This window comes from Drosophila hydei, unplaced genomic scaffold (genome assembly GCF_003285905.1).
Source record: "Drosophila hydei strain 15085-1641.00,03,60 unplaced genomic scaffold, DhydRS2 tig00008144-arrow-arrow-pilon, whole genome shotgun sequence".
Taxonomy (NCBI): domain Eukaryota; kingdom Metazoa; phylum Arthropoda; class Insecta; order Diptera; family Drosophilidae; genus Drosophila; species Drosophila hydei.
In genome coordinates, this window is record NW_022045849.1 from 1,078,613 (window position 1) to 1,099,563 (window position 20,951).

General features: G+C 42.7%; 6 protein-coding genes across 6 annotated transcripts; 1 reads left to right on the forward strand and 5 right to left on the reverse strand.

Annotated features, from left to right (window-relative positions):
• Positions 1–3,376: 3,376 nt before the first annotated feature.
• On the reverse strand, positions 3,377–4,618 carry LOC111599903 (THO complex subunit 3). The gene is made up of 3 exons (XM_023315729.2): positions 4,453–4,618; positions 3,851–4,385; positions 3,377–3,796 (listed from the first exon to the last, which is right to left on the reverse strand). Exons 1-3 carry the CDS (start codon positions 4,540–4,542, stop codon positions 3,453–3,455), a joined length of 969 nt encoding a protein of 322 aa, XP_023171497.1. The 5' UTR covers positions 4,543–4,618; the 3' UTR covers positions 3,377–3,452.
• A 478-nt stretch (positions 4,619–5,096) lies between these two features.
• On the reverse strand, positions 5,097–6,014 carry LOC111599920 (vesicle transport protein SEC20). Its single transcript, XM_023315754.2, has 2 exons — positions 5,919–6,014; positions 5,097–5,859 (listed from the first exon to the last, which is right to left on the reverse strand). The coding sequence occupies exons 1-2, from the start codon at positions 5,997–5,999 to the stop codon at positions 5,257–5,259; spliced, it is 684 nt and encodes a 227-aa protein (XP_023171522.1). The 5' UTR covers positions 6,000–6,014; the 3' UTR covers positions 5,097–5,256.
• Positions 6,015–6,215: 201 nt separating this feature from the next.
• LOC111599912 (E3 ubiquitin-protein ligase complex slx8-rfp subunit rfp2) lies at positions 6,216–7,634 on the forward strand. The gene is made up of 4 exons (XM_023315741.2): positions 6,216–6,291; positions 6,350–6,587; positions 6,640–6,759; positions 6,954–7,634. Exons 1-4 carry the CDS (start codon positions 6,235–6,237, stop codon positions 7,409–7,411), a joined length of 873 nt encoding a protein of 290 aa, XP_023171509.1. The 5' UTR covers positions 6,216–6,234; the 3' UTR covers positions 7,412–7,634.
• Positions 7,635–7,853: 219 nt separating this feature from the next.
• Positions 7,854–9,451, reverse strand: LOC111599985 (O-glucosyltransferase rumi). Its single transcript, XM_023315883.2, has 2 exons — positions 9,215–9,451; positions 7,854–9,151 (listed from the first exon to the last, which is right to left on the reverse strand). Exons 1-2 carry the CDS (start codon positions 9,339–9,341, stop codon positions 8,058–8,060), a joined length of 1,221 nt encoding a protein of 406 aa, XP_023171651.2. The 5' UTR covers positions 9,342–9,451; the 3' UTR covers positions 7,854–8,057.
• A 6,130-nt stretch (positions 9,452–15,581) lies between these two features.
• On the reverse strand, positions 15,582–17,979 carry LOC111599950 (neprilysin-4). Its single transcript, XM_023315827.2, has one exon. The coding sequence runs from the start codon at positions 17,963–17,965 to the stop codon at positions 15,677–15,679; it is 2,289 nt and encodes a 762-aa protein (XP_023171595.2). The 5' UTR covers positions 17,966–17,979; the 3' UTR covers positions 15,582–15,676.
• A 628-nt stretch (positions 17,980–18,607) lies between these two features.
• LOC111599960 (neprilysin-4) lies at positions 18,608–20,899 on the reverse strand. The gene has a single exon (XM_023315841.2). The coding sequence runs from the start codon at positions 20,831–20,833 to the stop codon at positions 18,758–18,760; it is 2,076 nt and encodes a 691-aa protein (XP_023171609.2). The 5' UTR covers positions 20,834–20,899; the 3' UTR covers positions 18,608–18,757.
• Positions 20,900–20,951: the final 52 nt, after the last annotated feature.

The following is a 20,951-nucleotide window of genomic DNA, read 5'->3' on the forward strand; positions in this document are numbered from 1 at the left end:
CATTTTTAATCAATGCCACTCGCTCGACTCGACTCGACTTGCCTCAGCTCAACTCAACTCAACTCAACTCGACACTTCACTTCACTTCGCTTCTCTAACTTGCAACATGAGCGCGCGTGGCATGAATAAATTAAAGCTATTTCATGTCGCATTTTTATACACTCAACTCATTGAAAACTGTTCAAGTGGGCATATTGGCTTTGTGCAGGCAGAGGTGGGCGTGGCTGAACTTATAAGAAATATGTATTGTAGGGAACGACAAGGAGCTGAGGCGCTTCAGACATTGCTTCTTCGTTCTGTCGTGCATATAAGCTCACCAATCTCGAGAAATACAAAAGTTTGAGATTTTAAATTTGATATATATATCTTATATATCTTGCCAAGTACTAGCTAATAGGTTTTCTTATTTCATAATCGATATTTCAACTTGTTTATTTGAACATATCTCGAAGACTATAATAGATAGAGCTGCTATACTTGATGTGTAGACTGCCATAGTAAAGAGTAGGCTTAGAAATATTTCCTTTTTCGGATAGCTTTGCTGCTAGGAATTGCAGAAACAGCGCTTTTCATATAGCAGAGTCCAGAGTCCAGACTTGAATCTCACAGTTCAATCGATGGATAGCTGAAGGGAAGAGCAAGCGCAGCCTTTGCATATGAGCTGAGGTGTGGCTTCAGGGTGTTTGCTAGTCGGGCACTCTCTGCTAGAGCACTTTTACTTGCTATAAAAGCATTCAGCTCCATCTGCTGGCTGTTGGCTCCTGCTCCAGCTTCTGTCGCTGAGGTTGATTGTATGCGCCTTCCATTTCGCTGCTGCCAAAGATTGTTGCATATTAAATTTTGGCTAAGTGCTGGGCGAATCAGCTCGTGCCAGCCCCCCTATCGGCACCCTGCCCCCCGCTTCAATAACCCCAAGCAAACAAATCAAATCAGATTCGAAACGTGTGCCGGCGGCTTTTAGTCGACCTCGACTGCGTTTATTTAAATTCAATTTTATATTGGAGCCACTCACTTTAGGGACTTTATTGCCATAGAATGGCTTACAAAGTGGATTGAAGACGCCTATAAAAACAGCCAACAGCCAGCAGCCAGCAGCCAACAGCCGATTTGTAAGACTCGCCCGACCACGCCCCCCGCCCATTGAGTACTAGATAATCAAGTTCTACATCTATATCCAAAGGAATTTGGCAGAAGAAATTTTGAAGTGGAATTTTATATATACATAAATACATATAGATGTGGGTCGTGTCGGATCAGTTTGACCTTAACGTGTAGATGAAGATAGGAAGCAAAAATGTACAGCCAAGAGTGCTCCTGTCGGAAGTGACCGACTAGAAGTTACCCTAGTATACGCTATGCTACTGTACTCTTATATTTAAAACTCTTATGCTGTCTTACTTTTGCTCTTATACTTGCTACCCTCTTATACTTTTGTACCCTTATAGTCCACGACTCGTATGCTGATGTCGTAGTCAGACTCTTATACTCCTCTACTATTGTCCTCAGCTGTCTTACATACTTTGACTCTTATATTACTTTTCAAGTATACTCCTCTACTCTTATACTTTGCTTATATTACTCTGCTTTTATAAAACTACTTAATATTACTCTTATACTTCTCCTTCCCTATACTTCTTTACTCTTATATTACACTACTTTATTATAAAGTACAATTTCTTCTGATACTCCTCTACTATTAAAGTCCCACATTCTATTTTAAGCTAGTATTCGTTTATTTTCTTAAGTACTTTAAATTAAGTACTCTTATAAGCTTATATTTTACAGACAGCCTCCTTTAGTTTTACTCCTCTTATATAACTCAAGTCTTTTGCTTATATTTTTATAGTCAGACTCTCATATATAAAGTCTTATACTTATGCAATTCTAACCGCATACTTCTCTTATATTACTCAATAATTATGCTTATATTCATTTAATCAGTCTTATACTCAAACTCTTATACTTGTATTCGTATACATATGCTCTTATACAGACTCAGCTGATCATCCAATTCAGAAACAAATGTATAAAGGCTCTCACGCCTTCTTCTGGCTGTAATATAAATTTTGCCAGACGAAATATACCCTATTTGCCCAATCTGAATGAGTGGAGGGTGTAACAATTAATTATATTAAATTTATGTAAATATATAAAATTCAGCTGGCTCACGCTATCAATGTGAACATCTTTTGCAACTCAATTAAATTTAGTTTCCGTAATATCTTTAGTTCCCATCTTGCGCTACCTTTAGCTGCAATCAGTTAACAATTGTTGTTTTCCATTAGAGCCCAGTTAATACGCATAAAGAGCTTCGCTTTCGAGCTTAAATGCCTAATTAATTAGAAAAGTCATAATAAGGAGCAGAAGCGATGACAAAGCAAGAGAACTGAAGAGCGCTCGACCTGAAATTACACTACAACAAACAGTTGGAACAGAGGACAGCTGCGCAGGTGCATACCAGGTAAGCATGGGTAGGAAGATGTGTGCTCGCACTATAAAGATATGACAGACATTTTTACTTACAAGTTTGCAGATGAAAAGCAAAGACATGCCGAGAGCCCAGAGCCATGCGGCTGGAAGCTGGAGCCTAGTGAAACATTTCGCAAATTGCAAAGCTTTTTAATTACATGCCAGACCCTGAAAAATGTATAACAAGCATTTGCCTTGCTCTACTGCTGCGGTTTGCTGTTGCGGTTGGGTCGTTGACTGATTGCAAATGTGTTGGCTGCCCGTTGCCAGAAGGCACAAGCGAGTATATTGGTTTTGTTTGCCAAAATGTCTGAAGGCTTGAAATTTGTTAAGCTATAATGAAACTTATATAACTAAGGCCTTGAAAGAGGCGTGGCAATTTGATAAAAAAAAGGCTGTTGCTTCTATAGCCACATTGATCTGATCTACAAGTAAGCCTAACCCACTTGGGGCGTTTCTTATAATTTAGCTATTTTTCTGAGCTGCCAACGAGTATTAAGCAGTCAGCTACGCCCGCGTGCAACATCTTTACTAATTTCCGCATTATATTTGTGTGTCATAAAGCCAGAATAATGTTGTCATAATTAGCTTTTGCTTTGTTTGTGGCATTTGTTTTTGATATTTCAACGCATAAAATATCTGTCTATATCTATTGTCAAATATGTTGCAGCTTAGGAGATATATAATGCTCTTAAATATATATACAACACATAACATAAACTGGATAGATTGACAGTGGAATTCAGACTTATTTTGACAATTTTTAACATAAAGCAGAACAATTTCGATTCGTATAGAAAAATTACATATTTATTTTACCTACATTAGCTGCTTAATATAATTGACACAGGCCAACAAGTTTTAGGGACGAATCTCGAAAGCCTCTCTGCACAACCTGTGTTTTTGTTGGCCTGTGTTAAATTAAGAACACGTTTGTTGGTTGAGCGTGTTAGGTCCAGTCAAAGTGAAATTTGTATCCGTGACTATTCCGGAAATCCGAATATCTTAACATTGCCAACATCTCGACGTCTGTCGCCAATGGTTTCCTTCTCGTCACAGGCATAGGCCAGCAGGTATTGCTTGGGATGCCACGCGACAGTGAAAGTTGAGGCATCTACATGAATATCTGTGACTCGCTCGCCCGTTTCCGTGTAGGCAATGTCAATGAGCAGATCCTCGCTGGCCGAGGCTATCAGTCGCTCGTCATGGCTAAAGGATATCGTCCGCACTGGCCACTCCAGTCGGCTAATCATGCGCAGGCAGGCCAGCTCGTTGGCATCCCACAGGGAGACCTGTGCATCCGCTGAGCCCGTTGCAAAGTATTTACCTGCAATCGCAATCATTTAAAAAATATCTCACTTTTATCATATGCTCCACCTACCTGTGGGACCAAATTCAATGCATATGCAATTGGCGGGATGTGCCTTCAGTGTCATCTGGTGCTCCAGACTGGGATAGCTGAGCACATGCATGCAGCCCATACCATTGGTCAGGAAAAACAAATCGTTCGTATTATTCCAAGAGATTTCATTCACCTCAAAGCTGAATGGCTCCTCCACGCGTATCTTGTTTGTGCGTGTGTCGATGAATGTGATCAAATCCTCCTTGTTGCCCACAGCAATTGTCTTGCCATCCGGTGACCAGGCTATGTTTATGTTCTCGCCCTTCGTGTTGGTAACTGAAACACATTTGCCCACTCGTATGTCCCAAATTCGCACAGTTTTATCGCCGCTCGCTGTGCTAAACTGATCCGGATTTGTTTTGTGCCAGCACAGTTGATCCACGGACGCTGTATGCCCGCGAAAGACATTGTTCTTGACAAAGCGATCCCGCTCCAAGGCGTAAACAGCCACAGTCTTATCAAACGATCCAGATGCCAAATGGCAGCCATTTGCATTCCAGCAAACCGAATGCACCTAAGAGAGGAATGGGAAGAAGAAGGTAACAAAACAAGTCAAGACATGCTGAAGTCATGGCACTTACCTTTGACATATGCGGCCGCTGCTCGCGTATTTTGCTATGTGATCGAAAATAGGACTTGAGGTCCTCAAATGTTTGCTCGCTGCGACTCATAATAAATGAAAATTGTAATATTTTTCGCCAAGCCAAATATAAACCAAACAATTTGTGCCAGTGCTGTCAGCTGTTGCACGCCGGTTTGGAAGTGTTGTAAAACGTCATATTTTGCTCAATTTCGGTTTTGAATCAGTTTCTGTTATCAGTCGCCACCAATTTTTGTTTTTAAATAGTGCAAGGTTATAGAAATCTCATAAGTAGCACAACATCAAATCAAATCAGCTCATTGAATGTCAATTCCGTGTCGCGTGTATAAAGTAAAAATGCAGATTATATTAAGTTACTTAATCCTCTGCCTCTCTTTGATGGCTTCCATCAGTGGAAGGACTTTGTTCGATCAACTCTTTCAAAGCGAACCCAGTGGCGGCTATTATTATCCTGGCCCAGCACCAAGCTATAGACAGCCCCAGAGATCCAGAGGCAGACCCCAAGAGTATCAGCGATCCTACAAAGATATTTGTCGCGTGGTTAATACAAATGGCTTCACAAACCCAGGCAATGTTCCAAGATGTCCTTACTAAAGCTTTCTTATCCTCATATTTATTGAATAAAAACATACAGTTGTGATTTTAAATTAATATATGTATATATACGTGCTTTTACACTTAATAATTCTTAAATTAGCAAAGCATTTTCAATGATATCATATACCGACTATATTTATAAACTAGTTGCAAATTTCAGGCTGCTAGGCAGACGCTTTCTGATAATCTAAAACAGGCGCTTTTGCACTATGTAGAACACACAAGCCAGGAACAGACAAAAGGCAAAGAAAAGTAACATTTTATCGGTGCATTCGCGCCTTCCGTATTTCTTTAGCAGTTTGCCCGATTGTGTTAGGCTGCCGGCAGTGTTGTGTAGCTCATCGCTGGTTGCCTCCACATTTTGGGAAGAGGCCACCAGGGTTTCCAGTGTGACTGCACTCTTTTGGGTTGTCTCCGACAGGTGTCGCGATATGGCCAACATTTTCTCTGTGACATCGTTTTCCTGCGTGACAAGACTGCTGCGATTGTGCCGCGCGCCCCCTGTGGAGCGCTGTCTCAACTCACTTTCGCCCGTAATGGCCATGAGTTCCTCACGATTGGCTTTCTCTATCTCCAGCATGGTGGAGACGTTGGCCTTGCGGAATGCTTGTAAAGTTTTGGAGAATTGCTCACGATGTGTGTCCACTTCTGTGGCCAATGTGGGATCGCCCATGTCCCTCGCCCAATCATCGAGCCTTTCAATATTCTTTCGTATCGCTGACAATTTGGCGCGCCCTGCTTCATTGAGCTCTTCCAGTTCGCCAATGGATGATCTGCTGTTGAGTATGTCCTGAAATGTGGAATTTGTACATAGAACATAAACATGTTTATATCAAATGCATCGCTTACCTGAATGATGGCCTTTGCTTGCAGATTGTTATCAATCAAATCTTGACGTATTGACTGAAGCGTGAATCTATCCTTGTCCATTATTGCGATTGTTTTTCCTTTTTTGTTTTTCTTTTTTTGCTGCACTGTCAAAGTATTGTTTTGATGTGACGTGTGGCATATCGATAACTGCCAAAAATCTGCCTCGTTTTACAGCACTCAAAACCATTTCAATAAAATTCGATAGTCTCAGCTGTTTGTCGATACAAGTTTTTCATTGCTATGGCCGCCTAAATGGTGCAAGTCTAATATTGTTTTGAAAATTTCGCTAACCTATATGTCAAGCATGTCAAGTGTTACAGATATTTCTCTTTCTGAGTCATTGACACCACCGGTAAGTATAGTGTCTTGACATTAAAACAATCATATCACTATTGGTGCTCCAATTTCAGACTTCTACAGCACACTCCGTCGTTAGCTCTCCCATCTTCGAACTAATGGAAAACTCCAGCCCCGAAAATACCTTCGAATCAAATTTGACTTCGGAGAACTCCAGCTCCAGTTACAGTTTGCGTCCATCCCACTTCGAGCAACGTTCCGGTGATACATTGGACTTGACAAACGACGGCTGGCAGGATTCATTGGAGGAATCATTTCGCCATGATCTAATTGAAGCCGAAATAGCTAGCAGTAAGTGTCTGCTATAGTAAAATAGCTTAAATGTCAATTGTAAATCTTCTAGTACGTCTCTTCTGCGAGGAAGTCGATAATAATTTGACCCAAATTGGCCTGGGCCCAGTGGGCAGCAATTCAACACCCAGAAATCTATATGCTCGTCGTAATAATCGAGAATCTGGCGGCAGTAAGTGCTCCTACAATGAACCCTGCCATGAGCGAACGACAGCTAGGATTTCATGAAAACAGCATGACTTGCTCTTTAAGCTGATTTATATTTTCGTCTTATTTAATGCTTGTTTCATGGAGTTGTTCGTTAATGGAGATTTCACTGTAAATTTACTAGTTTCAAACTGCAAACTTATTTTTTATAATTTGCAGATCAGCCTGAAGATGTAATTGATCTGTCTAGCCTAGATTTGTATCCACCTCGTCACTTTGAAAGACCTCGCACACCGGAGGCTTTCATAGATCTGTGTACGCCGGAGCCTACGCGCCGTCTTCCAGCTTTTATCAATTTAACAGATTCGACTAACGAGCCCACAGCTGCTAATCGACGTCGTCTATATGAAAACAATCAGTCGACGGCTGCTGCAGAGTCTATTGATCTGGGATTCTCGCTGCCAAAGCGTGAATGCTTGGACGAACACGATTCATCCAGTGAATCCTACAAATGTCCAGTCTGCTTGGAATGCGTTCGCAAGCGCGAGCCATCCTCGACCAAGTGTGGGCACATCTTCTGCAAGAGCTGCATTGAAACAGCCATAGCGTCCACCCACAAATGCCCGCTCTGTAATAAGCGCGTGGCCAAGCGCTCAATATTTCGTATTTATCTATAGGTTCCTTTGCTTATCTTTATATTATAATCGCTCGCATTCACGGATAATTTAGTTGATAAGTGAGTGGAATGCACGCATTATATAAATGTTCCTCATTAAACAAATAGTATATATAAAAATATAAGATCAATCAAGTTTCATTTGACATTATGTATTTAACCATCCATCGTCATGTTAGCTGTAAGTGGACTGAAATGGAATGAAACACACTAAAAAATTTTAAGCTAAGAAATCTTGTTTGATTGTTATCAAAATGTTCACCTCTGCATTGTAAGATAATTGAGTCATCAATGAAATGGAAAAACTATTATGCCTTACAAGTTTATTAAAACAGCTCCAGCTGTAGCTTTTTATCATCATACTTAATCTAACTATTACGATTACAATTTCACTTACATATATGAAGTGGAATGGAATGGAATCGAACGTTTCAGACACAAATTTCTTCACATTCTTAAGCCAGTTTTCTTATTAAAGAATCATGTTATTGAAGATATAGTTGGAATGAAATGGAATGGAACAGCAAACAAACAATTGTGGCTTATCTTTTATTCGACACATTTTATCTTATTTTAAAGTGAAATGGAATAGAATGGAACAAGCAAAAGTTCCATTTGTAGGGCTTAGAAATCGCCAGGCTTAAATACTATAGCTCATCTCTGCTGCTTCTGATGCGTTTCATTGTTTCATCTGGTTTCACTTCATATTTCATCAATTTCCCATAGCGTTTCAAGAGCTTACGCCAATAGCACTTAATATCTTGCATTCTCAGGTGCTGGACAATGAACTGATGACCCCTCTGGGCAATTTGCTGAGCAAGTTGATCGTGGCTTTTGAAGTAGTTGAGTATGTCCTCGTATTCCTGCTGACTGGGATAGCTGTGAAGTGGAACGTAGTGGACCCATGGCTTTAGCTGGTGATAGAAAAATTCCTGCCACTCGTCGCCGACATGGAATACGAGTGACTCACAGAGAAACAGATGTTTCAGACGAAAACTAGCCGCAACGCCGCGGAAGTTAAATAAATATTTGTATTTGCAGTGATCCTCAAAGGAGACTTCATTTGCTGGCGGCGCATCGAGGGTATCTTTGGGTGATTTCCATGCCTGATTCTTGGTGTATTGCGCCTCCACCAGTTGAGGGTTTCGCCTGGAAAGCAAGATCAATGAATCGCGTTCATCCGAAGTGCGTGAACCGCGGAAGAAACCAATTTCCTCTTTTTCCAGCCATGGAATAGCTTTGGAAACCTTTTCCAGCTTCTCGCGCATCAAATCCCAGCGTCCAATGCCTGTTGGATGCAACTTGGTTGCCGGCCCACCAGCCCAAAAGGTCCACGCCGGGTACATAATATCCAGATACTCTGTAGTTTTTGAGAACGAGAAAACGGGTCCCTTGTGCTGCCAAGAGGTATGTAACTGTGGATAGTCTCGTGTATTGATCACCAAATCCATGTTTCTCAGCTCCGGCAGCAGCTGCAGCAGAAAGTGCTCGATGCCCTGACAGCGCGCTGGAAACATACAGTTATCCTCCCTGTACAGCTGGTTCCCATAGATTTTATATCTCGTGCCATATTTGCCGGCGTCTTCGATCATTTTTCGAGTGAAACCTGTTGATTTGTATGGGGCCAAATCACGTTTGATGCCTGAGGCATAGCATGTGCAGTTGACGTCATTTGCATCTGTAGTGCATGGCTTGTAATTGGCTAAAGCTTTTTGTATGCTTCGAGTGTATTTATCAAATTCTATAAAAAAAATTAAAAATTTTTAATCACAAACCTTAAGTAAACAAGCCGAAGTTTACTTACTTGCATTCTGCTTAACTTCAATTCCTTTATCTTTAAGGCATGCTGATTGCTCTGTGTTATCACATTGTGTTTCACATTTTGCTTGGATTAAGGTTATTATTAAAAAAATTAATAAAACATTGTTCATGCTTCGAATAAACAATTGGCCTGCCGCTTTGCGTAAAGTTATCGATATGTTTTTACCGTGAGCACAGCCGTTCAGATTGGCACAACTGCGATAGAGTCTGACAGACCGTTTGGCTTAGTTGTATGTGGTCGCTAAACGAAATCAACGATGCTCTTGGCAGATATTTCACTCTGGTCACACTCATTTTGTAACAGTTACGAAGTAGAGTTGACTTTCTGCAGTCATGGGATGTGTGCACACTGTCCGCGATAAAATGAAGAGAAACCAACACTACGTCGAAAGTTTGCGTATTGTTATAAATCTTACACGCAAAGTTGCGGACGACATAATTTAATATAACGACTTTTCTTTATTGCGATCGCCTTATTATGCGTGTGGCATATAGTCAAATCGAAAACACGCAAAACGAAGTAAGCGCGAGTGTACATTCATTCCATTGTCCATACTTTACATATGAATTTTGCAACAACAAAAGATGAAACGAATCGAAGATTAAAGAGCAATCACAGTTGACATAACTGCAAACACACACATACAAAAGTAACTATTCAAAAGTAAATTATCGAACAGCGGAAGCACGTAAAAAGAAAAGAAAATACATGAAAAGAAACAAATCAACACAGAAATCGTAATTTTGGCAACGAAAGTTGTGAGTGCGCACCACCACAACTTAAACGAAACGTTCCCACATTGGAAAACTGCAAGAGAGGATTGGAATTTGCAACAACAAAGTGGGCGGCGAAGGCGTTGGCGTTGCCTTTGCCGTTAGCGTCAGCGCAGTAGCAGCAGCAGCAGCAACAACAGCGCACCAGATGTTTGTCGAGATAGTTGCCTAATACAATTCAATGCAAAAGAGGTAATTTCATCCAATCAACCTGTAGGTGCAACTTTATATACACACACATGCATGACTATATGCATGTGTTTGTGTATTGCTCATACAAATGTCAGTATGTTTACCTGTGTGTGTGTGTTTCTTGCTAATTAGTATATAGCAGTCTTTTGATTTTAATTTAATATATTTTTTTTATTTAGTTATAAAAAAAAACAATTTTAGCTTTCGCATTAGGTGTCTGAACCAATCGTGTGAGAGAGATAGGGACCGAGAGGGGTTACTGCTGCTGCTGTGATTTAATTTAATTCGCTGCCGCGTTTTGGTTGGCTTTGAGCTCAGCTTCCGTTCCGCTTTGATTCATTTGTTCGCTTCTGTCAGCCGCTTGGTTTCTGTTTGATTTCTTTTGTGCTTTGGCGTCTCATTTGTTTTTATCACGTCTCTGTTTATCTCGTGTTTTTCATTTAACAGTACATTGTCGACATTTTTTCCGAATCTCAAAAATCGTTTTCGAATTGTTTTTTTGTCTCCCTCTGCTTTAACTATCTTTTGATATTGAAGAAACACTAGAAACTGCTTTTAGTGGAAAGCTATCTTATTGTCACAATCTATTTAGAGTTTACCCACCTGGTACGCATGTATATTAAATATAAGTAGTATGTATTTTTGAATTCAATGCTACCCCAAACTCCATGCTCCAAAGTAATATATTTTATGGGCCTGCGCATTGAAAATGTCTTGCATTTTGAGTGAGATTGGTATGGGGTATTCATTATATTACTCATTGATCAAACTAGTTTGCTTGTTTACATATACAAATTGGCTATTACACCGCTAATTACATAAACATACATTTATTCTGAGACGATCTGTTGTGTTATTTGGATTCCTGGAACGCTCCAAACAGTAACTGTAAACGTCGCTTATCAGGTAGTCCGACTGTGTGTCATACGTAATGTTCCAATTTCAGTGTTTTATTGTATGCACTCCCACCCAATGGGTGACTAAGAAGACGCGCGCTCTCTCTCCCTCTCTTTCTCTCCCGCTCGCTCTTCCGTTACTCTGAACTTATGCTTTTATGTTGGTCAAGTTATGCGTCTGTAGAGGAGCCGACGTCGCTGCTTATGCTGCGGCAGCGCCACAGAGAGTGGTGGAGCGAGCGTGAGTGCGAGTGCGAGCGCGAACGCCTCGTTGAGTTACAAAGCAGCGGCCCACATCGACGGTTGCGCGTCGCCCGTATCTTGGGTTTGTTCGTTCGGTCGTTCGTTGCGTTTGTTCAATTATTTTCATTTAGAAATAATAACAAATAGTTTATTGTTTAAACAAAGTGCTCGGGCTCTTAACTTATAAATAACATTTTATATTTTTATTTATGGTTGTAGCACCTATTGATTAATCAATGTGTATATACAGGGTACAAGGCGCGTTCTGTTGAATTCACCACACCCGCGATACCCCCTCTATCCCACCAAAACGCAACGTTTGCTCTCTCTATCGTTTGCTCTCTGAGCGTGTTGAGAATTCCATTTCCAGTGCGTAGTGCATTTCAACATTAATGCTAATCTAAGGAAAAGTCCGTGTGTGGCACATCGATTAATTTGCAAGTGTTTTGTACATTCTTTGAACGCATATTTGTATGTGTATACGTAGGCATATTATCGCACAGTTCTATAAAAACTACGTGCTGGAGCTTTATCGATTCGAAAGTCATGTGTATTTACTTATAACAATGACCAAGTGTGTTGCAAAGTGTTTTTCATAACGGAGTTTATTCGATTACGCTACATATATTTTTACCGTAAGTTTGAATGCAGCTGAAATGATTAACAATAAGAACTTTTCTTTGAATAGTGTTATTAATACAACTCTGTGGCAGTGGCAGTGGCAAAAGGTTGAATTTGTTTTGAAAAATCGATTTTCTCTTTATCAAATATGTATGTGCGCTCTCTGGCACTCTCTCGCTCACGCTCTCGCATGCCTTCCTCTCTTTCGCACTGTCTCTCTCGCACCTTAACATCAACCAGCTGTTCGTTCGGCTGGGGTTCAGGCTATGTCGCAATTGCCTTGCTGCCAGCTAACCGGATCAAAACGGTGTTAATTTCAATGCAATGAATTAATTATGTTTAAATTTAATATTTAGTTTTCTAGCAGACTTTGCCGGCTTCAGATAATTTTTTTCTAAGTGTAAATATTTATGTAAAAATCTAAGGCCAAATAGAATTTGAAATTTGTTGCTTATTAAGCATGGACACTGCGCAAATTCAAATAATTGAATAAACAAATAAATTTCTTTATTAATTGTTTGCCAAACTCGAATGTAAAGTGTTTTCATACCTGAATATCCAGGCCATATATGAAGAGTCAGCGAGTTGTCATCGACGCCTACACATGAAGTGTGTGTATGTATGCGTGTGTGTGTGTATGCCTGTATTGGTATGACAGTTAATAACACTGTACAACAAATGGCAATTTGTTTTTAATGCCTGAAGATTGATGTTTTACTATTTTTTATGCTTTTTGCTGTAGTTTTTCTTAATCTTTAGAATAATGAGCTTTTGTTTATAAATTGTATTTCTAGCTGTACTATATATGAAGTTGAACTTCCCGAACAAAATTGAGGCAGATCTAAGTATTTCTAAAATTTGTTCTTTTGGTTTTTTGAGACGTCGAAGTTCAATTCAGCCTTGATAAAAAATTGCACATAAAAATAGTAGTTCTAAAAATTTGTTAAGTTAAACAGCATACAGTCAACAGTTATACAGTCTTAGGCTACTTGAGATAGATTCATTTCATTTCATATACCATGCGCTTCAAAATTCTTCTTGCCTGAAAATTCTTGTTGTCTAGTGTAAAACATTCGTAACTCTAAAAAAATGTCCCATAATGAAACACACTTCATAACAGATAGATCATTTGCTTAGTATTCCCTAAACATATTTCTATGCAACGTTCCTTGTTCGTCATTTAGGATTAATGAACTCTCGTAGGAAACCCATTTAGCACTTGATCAGGGAAGACAGAAGAGCCGCGATGGCCCTATTGAAAATAAATGTAAAACATTCTGGAATTGAGGTCAAAAATGTGTAAATAAAATAACGTATTATACATAATGCCAAGATAGCGAAGTGAAGTGGATGCCCGCCCCAACAGCAAGACGAAGCAAACAAATATCACAAAGAGACTCCGAGGAGGGATCATTGGGGTATCTGTCTATGTGCAGAGGGGCTCTAGCTGTAGGAAACTGGGTCAGCTGCTGCTGGGAAACTTATGCATGGGGTTTGTTTGATTTATTTGAGGCTTTGTCTAGTTGATTTATCTCGAAAGCCCGGGAGACAATTTTATTTCTGTTCCAGGCACCTTGTTCAAATATGACTCAGGTGCTGGCACAATCACTTGTTGGCATTTGCAGCTGCTTTTCAATTGATTTTCTCCATAATATTGAAGCAGCTGAATTGATGTAGTTAATCAAATGTTAAGTGGAAATCATAAAATATCAACATTTCGAAGTCAACTTGTGGAATTCTTTATCTAGTTTATAAATGTACTCCAAGTGTTGAGAACTTTGTTCGTTTCATCTGTTTCAATCATTCCTAAGAATTGCCTTTGTCCCTTTTTACACTGAAAACATTTCGTATATGTAATTGTGAATCAGCTCAGACAGTTGTGTCGTGTCGATAAAGCACTTTTCTTTTGTCTATGCATTTGCCTGCTCCTATACCTTGAACTGTTGAGAAAGGCACGTCAGGGCTTTGTGGTTTTGTGAAAAAGTATTTAACTGCCTGAAGGAAGCGTAGTAGACTCTATATAGTAAATATACAGAATATATGTATCAGAACGACAAGCTGAGTTAATCGAGCTATGTCTGTCTGCAAGAATACATCAATCGAAGAGTCTATAAGAGCTACAGACTCGATAAAATGATAGTTGCAAGCTAAGAAATATTTTCAACAACGCAATTCGGCCAGGTTCAGGGTACATTCAAGTCGGTTACTCCCAACCATAGCTTTCTTACTTGATTTTGTGTGAAGTCTTGACTCTTGGCAGCTATAAGACCTTTTATGGATATACTCCTTAGAATATACATATATCTTTGATAACTTTTGATAGGTCCATGAGCTAGAATCAATAAATTTGATATATAGAGATGCCCAAGGTATGCAACAGTCAATTTTAATATGATACCCATTATCAATCAAAGTATTTCCCAGTCGGGCAGTCTCGTCAGCAGTATTCTCTCTCTCTATATGATTCACACAGTTCGTTATATAAACAATTAAATTTCATATTGTTTTCCAATGCGTAACTTTATACTGTGGCAATAAAGTTTTTGGTGTAGAGAACTCAGATACGCTCACACACAGCTTTATTTATAACATAAGTAAACTCGTATATATAACTGTAACATAATATATTTATAACTTTTTATTCCAAACGACTTGTGTTTCACGTTAATAATGCAAATCAATACAGAGCCGCTGTTCGAAATGAGTTTGTCGTATCGGAGAACATTAAAAACTTGTTAAGTTTTAGTAACTCGAATTATTCGCCCAGTTTTTGTAACATAATCCGTATTCAATCCTTTATAAGGCGGAAGTACGTGAGTCACGAACAGCAAAAAGATTTCAATTGTCGCTATTCAACTAATCGATTGTCAGTTGAAGGTCAACAACGACCTACATACGCAGTCTCTCTCTCTCTGACCATATATGTGCATAGTATATTCATATATCTGAACTTATATATAAATATAAATATATATATAGTACTCAATATTGTTTTTTCTGCATCCATCTTGGCGGTGCGTGTTCAAGTGCTTAATTCTGCATCGCATGCCACGCTCAGCTGCGCCTCCATTGACGTTGACATAGTTATGTCTTTGTATAGGAACACGTATGTAAGACCCATCGTTTTTCTTGTCACACCCTAAAAATTTATTAGCCGAAGATTTTGCTTCCTATTCCCTGACATAAATATGGCAATCATGCGTTATGAAATAAAATTTACTGATAGATCATGGATCACTTTCACTAGATATACGTAACTTTCCGTCTTTATCTATCTTCAAAATATTCGAGTCTGTTGGTTCGATGTAAGTGTTAGTCTGTCTGTGGAAAGTCAAACTAGGAACTTGTAATTTATAAGATATATATTCGTATATAAATTCTATTATCTATATTCTATAAATTCTATTATCTTAGCAACAGCATAACCAAGTTTAACAGCTGAATCTTGTTGCTGACCTGCTTCTCAGTTAGAAACATAAATTATTTGATCGGAAAATATTCACTTTCGAACAAGTTCAGTCCTCTTTAAACCTGGGACGAGTATTTTGTAGTCGGTACTTACTTATTTTGAACTCATTTCCTGCTGCGCGCCAGAAAGACTTTAGTTAGCCTAAACATCTGTGTATTTGCTGTATACTGTATTAACTAATAGATATAATAATTGGATGAATTACACATATAGCTTAGCAGATACTTCAACTCTTGTGGGATACTCTGTCTTAGAAAATTAAACACTTATTGCCGCTGTTCATGTTCGTGCCTAGCGCGCAGTTGAATTCCTTGCCGAATTCCTCCGAGTTGCTCAGTGGTCCATTGACATCCCAGCGTTGTGGGGTATGTTGCATGAGTGGCATTGCCTCTGAAGGCGGCTCGTCGTTCTGCATGGCCCAGCAGCGCAGCTGAGCAAAGTAGATGAAGAAGAGCTGCGTATTGGTGAAGTTCAACTCGGGCAGTGTTTCGCGTAGGAGCAACGGAATCATTTTTGAGTCGACCTGCTCCAACCAGTTCAAATACGCATTGAAGGCCACGTTGAGAGCGCCGGCTTCGGCAATGATTTCCCTCAGTCTCGTGGCATTGCGAAACTCGCTGGGCTGATCCGACAAATAGTTGCTATACTGAGCACGTTGGCATTCGGTGGCATTACGATAGCCAGCCATGGTTAGTTCATTCCAGGGCGCGGTCGCTTGAGGATGCCGGTTCCAGCCCTCGTCATCGAAGGCCTGCAGCAGGGCCGTGGCCAGGCGTTGTCCGAGCAGCGCATATCTTAGGGCTTTCGGGTAGTAGTGACTGTAGTAGGGCGCCTGCATGAGGCCCCAGCCAACGAGCACTGCCTGCTGGCGCGGCACCAGCGCCGCTCGCACCTCGAACGCATTGAGTGTGTCCTCTGGCATCTGTCCGAAGTCATTGCCACGCAGCGTGTTCAAGTACTCACGCGAGTTGTAGCGCAACGTCGTCTCCAGCTTGCGCCAATAGTCTTCGTTCTTTTGAAAGTGCAAACCGGCCAGATCGACGCCTTGGTAGTCCGGGAACTGAGTGTGGTATTGGGCTAGGCGGGTGCGGGCAGTGCGTCGATCGCTGTCGTCCATCCAGTCGACTCTGAGCTGTTGATCGAAGGCTTTCACGAGGTCACTGAACACATCTTCCATATCGTGTTGGACGTCGTCGCGTTGCACGTGCCGCTGATACATGTCGCCCAGCACCTGGGGAAAGAGTCGCTGCATGACGCGAACGCATTGACGTGGACGCATCATCGCCTGCTCCTCGGGCGGCTGATTGAGCTCGAACAGAGCTCGATATAGAATGTAACTGGAAATCGTCACTTGGTTGTTGCTCTTCGCGGTGCGCACCAGGTGGTACAGATAGCTTTGGGAGCGCAGGTACACATAGTCCGGATAGCCGTTCTCCACAATGTTCTCCACAAAGAGCTTAAAGTCCAGCCAGTTGCCCAGTTTGGTGGTCAGCTCCGTGAGCTTCATGCGCGGATACTGCGCGCTGCCGCCAGGCTGCTGCTGGCGCAGTCGCTCCTGGCCGACGCGTGAACGCCCGCTGTAGACAGGTGGACCCTCCGGACTGTTGGGCTCCACTGGCGGCAGGGTCTCCTGTTCGCGCATGCGCTTGCATAGCTCGAACTCGAAGCGTATTATGTCGCCACCGAAGCGTGCTGCCTCGCCGCTCTCCATTTCAAACCAGTCCCGCATGTTGTCCGCCACTTGTTGTTGTATTTGCTCGTAGATCTCGTCGCGCACGTTTGCCTGGCGTGTGGCGATTGCATTGCAGTGCTCTGCCGGTATGATGGTCAAGCGCGGCTCGCCTAGGTAAACACTGTTCCCGCTCATCTGCTGCAAATTGAGATCGATATCCAGTCCGATCAATATATCCAGACCATAGTTGCGCCGCAAGGCGGCGAGCATTTGCAGCCAGTGGTAATCGTGTTTCCAGTGTGAATTCGCCACGTTTCGCAGTCCGCCGTGTTCTCGCAGGACCTTCATCAGGAACTGGCGACGCTCCGCGGCGTTGGCCTCCACAGCCACGCAGGAGTCATAGAAGCTGCGCACTTTGCGCACGTTCGCAGCGCTCGCGGGGCTCAGCTCGTTGGCCGACAGCGGCAGAGTCAGCAGCTGCTGCAGCTGCTCCACAATGCTGGACTCCATCAAATGCTGCGCCGTGATCAACTCACCTTCGCGCAGTTGCCGCGTGTGATAACGTCCCCAGTTGCCGCAGGCGTATTCATAGAAGTCGTCGCAGGGATCTGAGCTTAAATTCATATACTTGAGCATGTCTCTGGACATGCTGAGCCGTATTCTCTGCTCCTGGCGACTATCCACGTTGTTGTTGCTGTTGCTGTTGCCGTTGCTGTGACTGTGAATGTGCATAGCAGCAGCAGCAGCAGCACCGCCACGATTCATGTTGTTGTTGTTGTACCTGTATGTTGCTCCCGCTGCATAAGTTTCCGTTGCCAGGTGAAGCAGGCAGAGCAGAAGAGCTAATGCAAATCGCGTAGTTCTCATTTTAGCGTTCAAGAATCAACTGAGCTTGGCTCTAGTAGATAGATTGATAAGCATTGCTTAGTCGTATAAATTTTCCGCTCATGAACTTGACGAATTGGGTCAAGTGTGCGCTCAATGTGCTCCCAGTTCCAGTTCCAGTTCCTGGGGTTATCGCCAAAGAGACGAGCGCTGCGAGAGCTAAAGAGAAGTAAACAATAGCTTCGACCTCGCACACGTCGCCAACTCTGAATGTAAATGTTATCGAAAGCAAGCTCATGCGAGTCTATCGATTGCTGAGTCGATTTAGCCATGGATGTCCGTCATTCTTCCTGATGGAGAGAGAGATACCTTATGCATTATATGCTTGTCATTTGCCTTATAGAAATCTTGTCAAATCAAGCCAATCGATAAATATCGATATGAGCTTTTAAACTAGCTTTAAGATTGATATTGATGTCTTGTCGTACTGAATGCACAGATAATTCTAACACATAAATTTGAATAATTAAATGCTAGAGTAATGTGGACAAGCCACATATAGATAGATCCCTATATAGAGATATTGGGAACTCTGATTGAAACCTAGAAAATTTCATTACAATCGTACCAAAAGACCCCAAGTTCAGTGAAGTTGGGAGGCAGAAAGCGAGAAAAGAGTGAAAATACAGTTCAAAGCAGAGGTCAGGGTATTTACTAGTCGAGCACACCTCGTTTACATTTATAGAAAAACAATGCCAAAAAATATGTGTGGGTAAAAAATACTTCAGTGAAGGTATATTGTTTATGTCTTAAAGGCACATCAGATAAGCTAGCTCAGTAGATGAAACACTTGTCGGATGGATTCATTGCTGAGCCAGTTGGGCAATGGAATTCACGTGCAAATTCGGCCAAGTTACGCAAGGGTCCATTCACTGCCAAACGGGGCCAGCTGTGCGTTTGCCTGACGCTGTATCTGAGCGTTGGCCATGAGTCTGGCAACTGATGTTGTTCCCTCTCCTTGGGCTGGCAGTGCTGTTGGGCAAAGGCTAAGAAGAAGAGCGCCGTATTGGAGTAGTTAAGACCAGGCAGCGTCTCCTTTGTCAGGCGCACGAAATCGTTGTTGGGCGCCTGCAAGCTCAACCAGCTGAGATAAGCATTGAAGGCGACATTCAAGGCAGCGCTGCGATTGATCAGCTGCTTCGTTGCGGTGTCATTGCGCTGCAGATACTCCTCGACCTGGCGTGCAAAGCATTCACTGCGATTCTGATACCTCCAGGCGGTCAATGTGTCCCAGTTGTCGTGCTCGAGCAAGCCCGCTGACCAATGCAGCTCGTTGAAGGCGGAGACTAGCGGACGCGCTAGGCTAACACCCAGCGTGGCATAGCGCTGGGCGTGCCCGTAGCGCTCATCGTAGTCCGGTGGCTGCAGCAGCGCCCAGCCCAGTTCCAAACGCCGCTGCAGCGGTCGATAAATCACGCGTGTCTCGTAGGCTTCAACTGGGTCAGCTGGCAAAGGCAGATTCTCTTCAGCTTCGCGCTTCAGCTGCAGCACCTGCACCTGGCCCATAAGCTGGCGCAGATTGTGCCAATAATTGTTGCGCTCGAACTGGAGTTTCAGTATCAGGGGCTGCTCATAGGTGGGCATTGATAATTGCAATAGACTCAACTTGCGCTGAGCTATACGACGGCTGCCCTCCTCTAGCCAGTCGGCGCTCACGCTACGCTTCAATGATTCCTGTAGGTGATCGTAGAGCTGCAGCAGCTGCTGCTGCTTCGACTCCTCCAGGGCGTAACGCGCTGCGTAGAGCTCGCCCAAAGCTCTGGGCAACAGTTGCTTAACTCTGTCCAAGCAGAGAGCTGGCCTGCGCTCCGGCGTATCCCCGAGCGGAAACGTTAATGCGGCCACTGCTCGATACATTATGTAATTAGCTATTTGAGTGGCATTGCGTGTGTTCAGCGTGCGCTGCAGCTGGCGATAATATTTCGGCGCCGCCATGTAGACGGGTCTGAAGACAGTTTGTTCATAGACATTGTTCGCGTACGTTTCGAAGTCTAAGCTATAGAGCTGTCCCAGCTCAGCCAGAGTCTTTCGCGTGAAGTTCGACGTGTAAAGATGTAGCTCAGCATCCCATGGCTCAAGGCCTTGCATCGCATCGCATAACTCGTGCTCCAAGCTCATTATCTCACCTGCCAACCGAGCCGACTCTTCATTGCCCATGGCCAGCCAGGTCTTGAGCTGCTCCGTCACAAGGTGCTCGATTTCCACATAAGCCGCATGGAGCTTATTGAGACGTCGCTTGCTGCACAGCTCGTTGGGTATCAGGGTCGAGGGTTCGCTCAGGTAAATGCTGTTCTCCTGCACACTGGCATAATTATAGCTAACACGCAAGCCAATCAGTATATCCATGCCGTACTGTCGTCTTAATCTTCCACTTATTTGCGCCCAATTATATTCCCGATTATATGCGCTCCACTTGGCGCCTGGCACAGCCGGAAAGCCGCCATTTTGCTGGATGAACTCGCTGAGGAAGTCCTGTTGCTGGCTGCGTTGAGCTTCGGCAACGAGGCACGACTGATAAAACTCCTTGGCCTGACGCGCTAAGCCGCTGTCCTTGCGATGTGCCGACTCCTCCAGCAGACGCTGCAAATCAGTGTCGATGCGATGCTCGGCCTGCAGCTGCGGCGTCGTCTCTGTTTCCCAATTGCCGCAGGCGTATTCATAAAAATCTGTGCAGGGATTGGCACGCAGATTGATGTGACGCCGCATCTCATGCGCTTTGCCCTGGCGCACCGTGTCCTCCGTTTGATAGACGCGCTGAAAGCCAACATTATCATCGCCAGGTGCTTGCCCAGGTAATGCCAGCAACAGCAGTAGTGCGAGAAGAACTCTTGTATGACCAGACTCCAACATGCTGCTACATCTTTGAATTGCTCTCAACTGCTACAGTCAACTGTCGCTTCAGAGCTCGGCCTCAAACTGAGGCTGATAAGAGTGCCGCAGTTCATTCTGAGGTTATCAAGAGGGAACT